We start from the raw sequence: 12,027 nt of genomic DNA on the forward strand, positions 1-12,027 counted from the left end.
GCTGCTGACTATATAATGAGTTTTTAATTAGCACCTTTAAAATGCACGTTAATTACATCGATCGGCCGCCTGGTCATTACGCGCATGTGCTTCTTCAGCGTCCAAAGTATTAACAGAGCATAATAGGTTTCCACGAAGAGATGATTGTAATAATAGATTTTTGCGTGGAATAATGGATAACAATTTGCTTCCTTGACATTTATCAAGTACACATAAAAAAAACATTTTTGATAATACCTCATTATTAATTATTTAAAATCTATTCTGCAGTAATCATTCGGAATGTTGTATAGCTTACATTATACGCACGAATATTTATGAGTGTTAATAGTTTTTGATTTTTCTAGCAGAGTTTTGAAAATCGCACGTTAGTCGCCCGATTTGTCCAATTTTACACGTGGATTTTATTTTCACCCGATACTATTTAAAGTATAAATAATATGTTTGTACGTAGAGGGAATTTTCTGTGTACCTTTTTTAATTCAAAAAGTTTATTAATCAGATATTCCATCAAATTTTATCGGCGATTCGGGGAGCTTTGAGCCTTTTGATTATTTAAATTGCTATCGCGATTAAGTTAATTACCAAAATAATGGTAACCATAAAAAGTAACAGCAAAACCAAAAATAACGAGCAAATCTTAACTTTACTCTTTAAATGGAAAGGTCAAACATTCACCAACAGAGCGAAGGTATCCTATTGCTTAAAACCGAACCGTTTTTCTTCCCCAATTAAGATTTAGTAGTAATAAATTAGTTTCACTTTGACTTGGATACTTTCGTTAGCAAGATTATGGCCTGGAGATGTTTTCTTCAATAAATATAAGTGTTTATTTAAAATAAGTCGTTAACTCCTAAGGTAATAAGATTTTTCAACATCTACATATTTAATATATTATTCATAAACTAGTGACGTCCCGTGGGGGTAGGCAGATTAAGCGTCGCTTGGGGGCGGCAGTTACCCGAAGGGCGGCAAATCGAGGAAAATCATTAGGTATATATAGAAATAGATAGCTGAACAGCTTAGTAATAACAGAAATATCTGCTCAATGGTTGGAACCAAAATGTATTAATTGCTATAAAAGGTTTAACAGAACTGTAGTTTTTTGTCGGGTTCGCGATGTCTAGTTTACTTCCATTGTTCTTGGATGTCACATCCTTGGTGATCAGCAATGACATGTGGAGATTTGCGAATTATAATTGAATTATAGGTAGGCACATACTTAATTTAAAATTTATCCAAATATTTTTAAGGGTCACTCGCGAGTTTTGGAAGTTATCAGGTGTATTTTTAAATGTATTTGAAACCGTGAACTAGCAATATTGTCTATTGAAGCAGAGATGGCACTTAAATTAGATTTAGTGGTATATATCTCTTTTCGTAATGTATCCATACAAGTTGTATGATACAACACATTTATTAGATATTGGTGGCATGAAAGGATGATAAAAAATACGGTATAAAATAATTGGGCGGAATTTTGTCAAGGGACGTTACTGATAAACTGGCACAATAAATGATTGAATGTGTTAGTCAATTGATTAACAGAATATTCCTTTTATTGAAATTAGGTAGTACTTAACATTAACTTCATGGTGCTTTGTAGTATTTTTTTTATAATATCTACAAGCATACCTTATTACGACTAGCACAAGGTCATGCCACTTACCTCGGTCCATCCCGTCATAATATAACTTCTCTGGCGGCCGAAAATATCCAAGTCACGTGATTACATCCAGTGCGTAAGGACTGGCCTTTCATCCGGGCTCTAGGATTGATTATCTGTGAGTTATTATTGACACTTCTACTACTACATTACTTTTAAACAACGCTATTATCATTGGACCTCGTGGCTTGTTGTAATATAGGAAAAGAATACATACGTGTATATTTTACAACGTTTTTCTTAGCTCGTATTCTTATTTGTCCGGTGGTTTTTTGTCCAGTACAAATCTTGCAATCGATTTTTAACTAACTTCCCGACTAGCTAGACATTTGAAACTCTTAGAATATATCAGAACACGATGCCAATGCATTTTTTAATTCTTTGAGTAGAATTGATTTCATTTTCAGTTAATTCTGTTTTGTATGAAAAGTTATTTCAGAAGAAATCCGGAAAAAGTAAAACTATTATTGGTTGCTAAGTGGGTAAATAAAAAACAAACAAATATAGAATACTGAAATGTCATTTTGACATTACATATTGATTTCTATAATAACGCAGGTATATATTAATATTAATAATTTAGTTGCTAGGACCCACTTAGCAACCAATAATAGTTTTAGTTTTTACTGATTTCTTCCGAAATAACTTTCCATACAAAACAGAATTAACTGAAAATGAATTCAATTCTGCTTAAAGATGGCTAAAAGTATTAAAAGAATGCATTGGCATCGTATTCTGATGTATTCTAAAAGTTTCAAATTTCTAGCAAGTCGGGAAGTTAGTTGAAAATCGATTGCAAGATTTGTACCGGACAAATAAGAATACGAACTAAGAAAAACGTTGTAAAAAAAATACACATACATACATTGAATATGCTGGGGTATTTCAGTGTGTTGTGGTGCATATATTAGTTTTTTTAGTACAGTAAAAAAAGTGCAGTGATTGCAGCATGACGAGATATAGGTACATTTAAAATTATTGTGTACACCTTAATTGTATTAATATGTAAAATTGTATCAGATTTTTCTGGTAGTATATGCAACTCACTTAGGCGTTGGAATCGTTACTTTATAATACTAAGAGCATTGCAAAGTGATTTATTATGTCAAATGTGTTTGTTTATTTCTTTTAATGTATGTCATCAAAATTTAATGCAAGCTCTGATGAGATAAAATTATTAAGAGTCAAAAAAAGTGTTTTGTCATTGGCTGAAAGACGTAAAAAGTTTTAATATTTTTGTAAATAAAACTTTTTAGGGTTTTCGCGGGTACTAAAAAGCATTATAAGCGTGATAAAAGCACCAAGGTGGGCCAATTTTACATATAGGTGAATTTTAATATGCTTGTTTTTATTTTGTTTCAGAAAGAAACCGCAGATAAACGACATGTTGGCACAACAAAGGACCCCGCAACTCTTCAAAAAGTCATAAAGAATCGCAAACGACAACCGTCCCTGTACATTTTTAAAGCACTGACTCGCTTACTTATAAATCTTTGATGAGCAGAGAGAAATAAAAAGGAAAACTCAAAGTGATTTTACTCACAATCTACTACTCACGGGAATTGTATGACTGAAAACTCGCAACATAATCTGAACTGAACTAAAATTGGAACAAAACGTAATTCTACGTGAGAGTTTTAGATAGGTAAAAAAAATAATCCTGGCTCTATATCAATCACTCTAGTAAATTTTGACTGACATTACATAAAATTCGTTACATTCAATATAAAATAAATTTACTATTGAAAACATTTTATAATTAAGTAATAAATCATCTTCCAAGTGAAAAAAATTAAATTGAATTACATTTTACAAAATATCAATTTTAGTATCGTAATAATTGTGGTCAAAGCAACATAGAATGGTTGTTAATATTTGAATATGAAACCTTTACCTGAACAGAAGGCTTGTTCGAGTGTTTAACGTGATGCTAGGCATTTCCGCTGTAAGCGCAGGCTGCAGTGCATAAGTGGCGCAGAGCGGAAGTGGCGCTAGGATGGCGTTGCTGTACAGGGTGGCGCGGCTGCATGACCGCGCCAATACGCACGTTTTCACGTTTGTGGTCACCCGGTCTGTGACTCGGGACCTGGAGCGTGACGTCACTAGCAAGGAGCTTGCTTGCGGTTTCCAGAAATGGGCCATCACGTTTTCCAGAACCGACAAAGTGCTAGGTGAGATTTTACCAACAATATTTTTAATAATATTTATCAGCTTATATATCTATATTTACTTGTTTAATTAAATTTTCAATTTATTAATTATAAAATAAATATTTTTTATTAATTATTAATAAAAATAATAAATTGAACAACTTGGAAAACATGTATATTTGAGAACATTTTCAAAAAAAAATTAGGATCTATTGGACCCTTAATAGCGTGGCTATATGAATTGATAGCTTAAAGGTTAAGAGCATTCGTGAGAACACTCCGCAGCCACTGAATGATGTGAGTTCAAATCCTATTTCGTTCATCTTTGTTTTAACTGGTATGTTTTTAGAGTTTTCAAATTTAGGTATTTTTAAATAATTATGGATTGAACTATGCATTATTACCACATTTTTTCACCATAAATATTACATGGTTAAATTCATTTTAATGAAAAAGCTTCAACATTAAAAATAAATTGGTTTAATATTGTAACAAATCTTCTCTTTAATATAATAAGTTTTTAGTCACAATTAAAAGCCTTTCGCCGAATTTTAGTATTATAACCAGATACTTGAAAATAAATACGATACACTGATGGTACTAATGTGGTGATTCTCTTAAAATTTTCGGACGGTCCGGTATTCCAAACATTAGGAGTCCTCACAAAGTATTTCAAGAGTTAACTTTTTTGTTAATCATTCTATCGATCTGAAAGCTCCACTAATAGATTCCTCACGGACAGTTTCCAGATTAAAAAAATGTAACTCATCAATCTATTTTTCGATATAATGAAACTTTAACATTATCTATCTTAAATTTATTAAACAATATTAAGGTATGTATTAAATATTTTAATTTAATAATTTTCTTCTTCTAATTACATTATTAATTGATACTTAACACTCTAATTATTATCCTCCACTAATATATTATGCTCCGTCGCAGGAAATCTTTAATCAGTCTTGCATATCAAAAAGGCGTAGACCAGCGGAGCTGTATTCTTCCTACTTTGGGATTATTTTTAGAACACAATATTTCGTGGGTCGGGATGTGTAGTCAGGTAAGTCACAAAACATCAAAAATGAGTTATGAATGCCAATATACCAAAAAATCTTTCGTTGTGTGTAGTCAGGTAAGTCGTACGTCTCACCATTGGCGAGATGCATTTTCAGTCAAAACATATTTTTTATTTTACGGGATGTGTACACAGTTAAGTCACATGAGAAGTCAGATAAGTCAACATTTTGAGTGACTTACCTTACTACTCATAGTTGGCTTACCTTCAAATGTCATACCTACTCAGTGTTGATTTTGATGAATCTAACGTATTTTTTAAAGATATTTTGTGAAATTTTGAAAAAAAAATAACAACAGAACGTAAGTAAAATGACTTTTATAAATAAGTATATGTATTATTTGTAAATTATACAAAATTTATCAAATTTATCGAATTCAATTTATTTAAATCTAAAAACACGTACACAATATCTAAACAAATAATCTTGCTTCTAGGTTCAACCACGTACTCCAATAACTTGTATGTTGAGGATTCGGATGACAGCATAAAATATCCTGATTTTAATATTCAAGAATTATTACCATCTGATGATAGTGACATTGAAGAACCACGCCCTTCGTGCTCAAATAATGCTTCCACGATTACACATCACAACGATGTTTTAACCCGTAACCCTCATTCTCCATTCAGAAGAAATAATCAGCAAAAACGTAACTTAAAGGATGATACAAAAGCCTTCAGAAATGATAAAGAAGTTGCACGAAATACCGGCAAAAGGTACACAACAAGTATAATGAAAATTATGAATACGAAAAAAGTCGTATCAGACAAATCAAACCGGGAAAACAACATTTTCGCCAAGTAATAGTTCAATATTACTTGACTGTTGAACTGTTACGGAAACCAATTTGTAAAAGTTGTACACTAAAAACATTAGGTGAAAATCACAATTTTTTTGAACATGTTTTGAAAAAAAAACGTGCGACTACTTACGGTATACTTATTCAAGAAGGTATTAGAGGAAAAAATATCCCTAAAAATTAACAGCAAAGAAGATAGCCAAATAGCAAAGACATATATACTCTCAATCTCATCATAATATGAGAGTCATTACTCTAGAAGGGACTCTGTCAGTGTCAGAAAATACTTACCGCCACTTTTGGCAGTAACTGAGACGTATTCTCAATATTTGAAGAGTATTAGCTCTAATCCCATCAATGTTCGTTTATACGTAGAAATATTCCATGGCATGAACTTAACATTCAAACGGCCAAATAAGGATACTTGCCAAAAATGCGCTAAACTTAATATACAAATTAATAATTCCACCGACGATGAGCAAAGAAATAAAAATCGTGGAGAATTGAAAGAGCATCATGATGAAGCTGAATGTTCAGCTAAGAGTTGTGATAAAAAGTACAGCTTGCAAGATCCCTTTTGCCAAACGAAGAGAAGCTAATGAGCTAACGATATCGCTTCATGCCTGTTCAAATACTTAACCGAGGGGATACATGATAATATTATTAAGCATGATAGCAGTGAAACATTCTGAGACTTGAAACAAAATTGATCACAAATTTTTAGTCCCTGGCCACACAGATAATACGGAGTGCGATAGTGACCATCGCATAATTGAGAAGAAGAAAAAGACATTTGGTGGAATGATCGAACATCCTCATGATTGGGCCAAATTAATGTGCGAGGCTGCAAAGAAAAATCCTTTTAAAGCATGTGTGGCCAACCCGCGGCCCACGGGCCGCATGTGGCCCGCTTGGTGTCAACTTGTGGCCCGTGGAGCAGTGAGAAAATAAAAATAATATCAAATGCTACCGCTAGATGTGCTAATTTCGCTAATTGAGATTCGATATTGGCTCAAGATTTTTAAAAACACCGTGTGCTTTTTGCTGCATTTGCTACGCCATTATTTGTAGATGTGAATTTATTACCAGGAAATTTACAAATGGAACATTGTGAAATATGTTGCGATGAACAGTTAAAGACGAAATTCCATCAGGTTGGTTTGGAAGAGTTTTACAAAACATATTTGGACAAGGAGAAATATCCTTCATTTTGCAAACATGCTCTAATGATGACTTCGCTATTTGGAAACACTTACACGTATGAACAGCTTTTTAGTCGGATGAAGCATGTCAAATCCCGAGTGAGAACACGATCACTGATGTGCATTTGGAAAACTGTTTGCCTGTAGGAACAACCTCACTCGATATCGATATTGATGCACTTAGTTCTGCCACACAAAATCGAACTTCTCACCTAAATTTATTATTTTTATATCATTTTATTTTTTATTATTTAAAAAATGTTTAATCCAATAAATATGTTTGATTCTGATTTTTGTTTTATTTTATTAATATATGTAATATATATTTCTTTTTTGTTTTGTATTATAACAAAAATCGATTTGCGGCCCGGTAGGAAATCTCATTTTTAGAATCTGGCCCGGCTGCTGAAAAGGTTGGCCACCCATATTTTAAGGTCACTGAAATGACTCGTGAAGATTTTTTTAACTACTCGGATCGATTAAAAGGACCATTGCAACTCAGAAAAATAGACACAGATGGGAATAAATTTGTTTGGAAAGATGTTAAGTGGCTTCAATTCAACAAAAATGAACCGGAAATAGTGAAATTTAAAAGAACTCTTGACGAGATGACTGCATTTTAACAAATTTCATATATAAGACGAGACAAGACGGAAGATTTGAAAGACTTACTTCCATACATTTCACCGTATTATAGAGAATTTTATGAGTCACTTGAGACATCTGAGACAGTCAGGGATATTTAACCTGATACCATTGAAGAAATCCATACTGAAGTTTAATGATAACGATGAAACTTTATATTAAATTTATATATTTCGTTAAATAAACCAATAAGATTTATGTATAAAATTTGTGTTTTATTGCTAATATTAGTCGGATTTACTATGGAAAAATAATAATATTACTTCGTGCGTAGTAAGGTAAGTCAATCATTTTTTGTGCAAATCCAGACAAGTCAATTCCCTTTTTTTTAAACCAATTAAGTTTTAATGAAACAAAATAGTAAGAATACTTATAGGACATATAATTGAAAGCCAATTACATGTACTTTGATTTGTTACAAAACATATCTATAATTAGGGGAATGTGGGGAATTTTTTGAACTTTGTTTTTGCTATATCTCAAAATGACAATTTGTGACATATCTGACTTCACATCCCGACCCACGATTTATGTCATAAACTATTTTTCAATTCAACGAATAATTCACAAAATTTGTAAAGACTAGTTAACTTCGGCGCAATTAAATAGGACATATTGTATGTTTATTTTTGACAGAGCAGATGTGCGCAAATCTCGAGGGGTACAGGTTCAATTAATTCTTGCTGGGTGTCTTATCCACTGGTTATAATTTATAATATTTTTCTCAGAAATGGTTTCAAATGATGTATGTACAATAATTATACGTGTTACATGGAGTAGACAATTATTATTGTGTTGCCGACTTGAGCCATGGAAGTTTACTGTAAATGGAGAGCATAGTACTTTATAGTATTACAGCTTGTTTTTTTCTTCCAAACTCCCTCCTTTTTCCTGCTTGTGTCCATACATATGTTTCAGAACTTCTATTTCAGAGAAATCCAACATTCCAGCCGTTCTCACATAAATGGTCCACGCTTCGCTGCCATTCAGAACTACCGTTTATACCGTTTTATAAAGCCTTATTTTAGTATTTTCTTAAGATAATATCCTTACACAAAGTTAGGGGCAGGAAATCTTAAGACGTATAGGCCTCCAAGTGCGGCCTTTTGAATAAATATATTTTTATTCGTTTTTCATTTTATTAAATCTTAAAAAGAGGGCAATATTTAATCAATTTCCTACGAAAAGCAAGTACAAGAGAGCAATTGAAAAATTAATTTACGTTAAAATTTATAGAAATTTTGTTTTTCATAAAATTTCTAAAATAAATCATCAATACGTAGATTATAAAATTATTTTCTATATTTCATATCAGATTTTAAAGTTTTACATTTTTTATGATAGTCACATGGCACCAATGGTTACAAAATAATCTACTTGGCTATTGAAAGGCACTAAATTGAGAGTTTAAGATTAGGCTTCATCATAATCATTAATTAAATCTAAATTATTATTTACAATAAATATTAACAGCCAATTTTTACTGAATTTGAAAAACGTGTGCATACGAATTCTTTTTCGTTTTTTTATTCATAACAGTGTTGTTAAATAATGTAATTATTATATCTCTCCAACGATCTCTGCACTCGATCGTCTACAAAGATGAGGCTATTAGTCTGATCACCGTTTATATTATGATTTTCCTCTTCCCGTCAACAGTCGATGTATCCACTGATGATGGACTTTTCTAAATTTTTATTTTCCTTTCTGGCTACGAAAGCATATACTTTCCATTTATAGTATCTTAAGCATACATCTTAAACGCTTCATTTTAAAGGCGTCAATCAACACCGTAAATACCTATATATAGAATCTTGACCAAGCAAACTTTAGTCTATTTTGATATGGCAATACTTTTCAATATTATTTTATACATAGGTACCCATCTTGTACTTGTATTTATAGTATGTATAATATGCCTGGCGTGTTTTGGAATATATTCTAGAGGGCTTGTATTCCCTATGGTCACTATAGAAGTAGCATTTATTCTAATACCCGTTTTTAGCAGATACACGTATTGATCCATAGAATTTTATTGTGCAGCAATGAATAGTAAATGTGAAGTAAAATACGATGAATACATCGTTATTTGCGTATTCGCATTTACTAACACGTTTATTTAGATCAAATACCTACATGTTTAATGCTTAAAATAATGTACTTCATGTTATGCATTTATTTATTACGTACATAATTCAACTGTTAATTGACGATTAAATGAATAAAACATTACCTTCAAATAGAAACTTTATTCATGACAAAATTACAAAAACGTAGACTCGACTATAATGTTATTGTATTTTATTGATATAGGTGAAGTCACCACTGGCAGTATGTGAGGTGGATGAGGAGTGTGATGTGTGAAGTATGAAGACTGGTTTATGCTGGTGAAGATGGCGATATTTGACAGGTATCGTTTACATAGGTACATAAAGATAAAGATAATACGAGATATAATATAGCCCGAGGTACGGCGATACTGAGTGACAGTTACACGATTGAGATACAAAGCGGAGTGAGATATTTGTTAAGTCTTTTTATTCAAACCCACCACGACTAAACATGCTTACACTGAGTATCCCAGGCCTTTGATGAGAAAATGTTCTTTTCTTAATAAATAATAATAATCTTACTGAGGCGGCTCTTGTGGTGCAGTGCGTAAAGTGCTGGCCTATTTCCAGTGAGGACACAATATATTTGTGTGATTTTCTCAAAGTCTGTGTTTCTGATTGTTCAAAATGACTACCACCTTGTACGAAAAAGCAATGACATAGTTATTAATAATTAAAAAAAATTATACTGAGGTAAAAGTTTTTACTTATAATTGGTAATGAAATTCGTGTGTAATTTGTATGCTTAAAACGTATGTACTAAACAGATCTCATTTTTCGCCGTCCGCGTTTCTCACTGTGTCAGCATTATTCAAAACTGCTGACGGCCTGTGAAAATGTATAACAGTAATTAAATAAATAATATACACACATATCGACTGTAGAAAGAAAAAAAGGACGTAATTCACATAAACAAAAAATTAATAGAAGGCACAAAAACATTTTTGTTGTGGTTTTCAGTCAAAGTTAAAAATACAAAATGGACATATTATGTAAAACAGACGTAACCGTGAAGTGCATCATAATTAATAATTTGGTTTTTATATCCCTAATCTGATATTTATTGTTGAGTTAATTAAAGAAAAAAACAACAAAAAATTAAGTCGTTTTTCCCATTTTTCATCCTTCTTAAAAAAAATGCCAGCTAAATTGAACGTAATTATGCAGAATGTAGCCAGTCCACAATAATGTCGAGCTGAGATAATGGCACTTTAGTAACAACATGATTATTAAAAATGTACGTAAAATGTGAAATGTCAAATTATAAATAGTATTTTATTTCAAGAATATTTTTTTTGCGGCTTGGCTATTTTCAGCAGAATGTAGAGAAAACATTCTCGCATCCGATCTAGGTATATCATATCTCATTTTTTATTTTTTTGTGGATTGGCTACTTTCTGCATAACGATGTCCAATTTAGATAATAAATCGGTATTTGCAGCTTACACGTATTGGACATAATGTGTATTTAGTCGTGTACACCGTTATTATCCAATAAAACGTATTTTGAAAAAACTGAGTGTTACGTTCTTTTTCCTTTCTACAGTCGATATAATAAACACAACTTATTCTCACGGGACTATTTGATCGCCACATATTATAATTAATGGAATATATTAAAATAAAACATAACATAAGAGAAAAACTGAAAATATTTATTTTGTCATTACTATGTTATTGATTGTCTAAATAATTAATATTGATAGGCAAAACGAAATTAAATGTATTCTATTATAATGATATCGGTATACAACAAAGCTCATTAGAGGTAAAAAAAAAGCTCTTTGCATTGAGTATGAATATAATCCCTTTGATAATTTTTTTAAAATTCTTGAACAATATTTATCTGGTTGGTGTATTAACAATATTATTATTATAAGTAGGTACTTAAATATTTATGATAGTATTTACCTTCCTAAATAATGAGCATTATTTGTTAAAATATGGTTTGCGTACATCTTTATATCAGTGGCAAAGGGTTCCTGTTAAAAAAAATGTAGGCTGTAGTAGGTAACTGAAGAAAGTTTAAGGACAGACATATTTATATTATATGAATTTTAATTTGGTTTCATCTCCTATATTTTACTAATACAATTTATAGAATATAAAATATTGTATTTTACTTTTGTATTAATACATAAGATATTTCAATAAAAAAAGACAAAACGTATTAAAATGAAAGTTGTGCTAAAATATTCTACGAGTTTATTAATCAACCCTCTTATCCACTAGACCAAGGTTTCCCAAACTATGTTCCGCGGAACACCAGTGTTCCTCCAAACCTGAATAGGTGTTCCGTGACCATTTGGAAAGGTTTTATACACTGCAACACATTTAAAGATCTTCTTCTGGGTAGAAGTAAAATAAGTAAAACT

At 31.5% G+C, this 12,027-nt stretch overlaps 1 protein-coding gene across 1 annotated transcript in view; it reads left to right on the forward strand.

The window, feature by feature from the left end:
• The first annotated feature begins 3,662 nt into the window (after positions 1-3,662).
• The window catches only part of LOC147072435 (uncharacterized), a 107,038-nt gene continuing 98,673 nt past the window's right edge, over positions 3,663-12,027 (forward strand). The window contains exon 1 of the mRNA XM_085947318.1: positions 3,663-3,837. Coding sequence (XP_085803444.1) covers positions 3,663-3,837 — 175 coding nt within the window. The remainder of the gene's footprint in view (positions 3,838-12,027) is intronic.

Source organism: Rhyacophila brunnea, unplaced genomic scaffold (assembly GCF_057557595.1).
Source record: "Rhyacophila brunnea isolate RB1 unplaced genomic scaffold, BYU_Rbru_1.0 scaffold_2, whole genome shotgun sequence".
Lineage (NCBI taxonomy): Eukaryota > Metazoa > Arthropoda > Insecta > Trichoptera > Rhyacophilidae > Rhyacophila > Rhyacophila brunnea.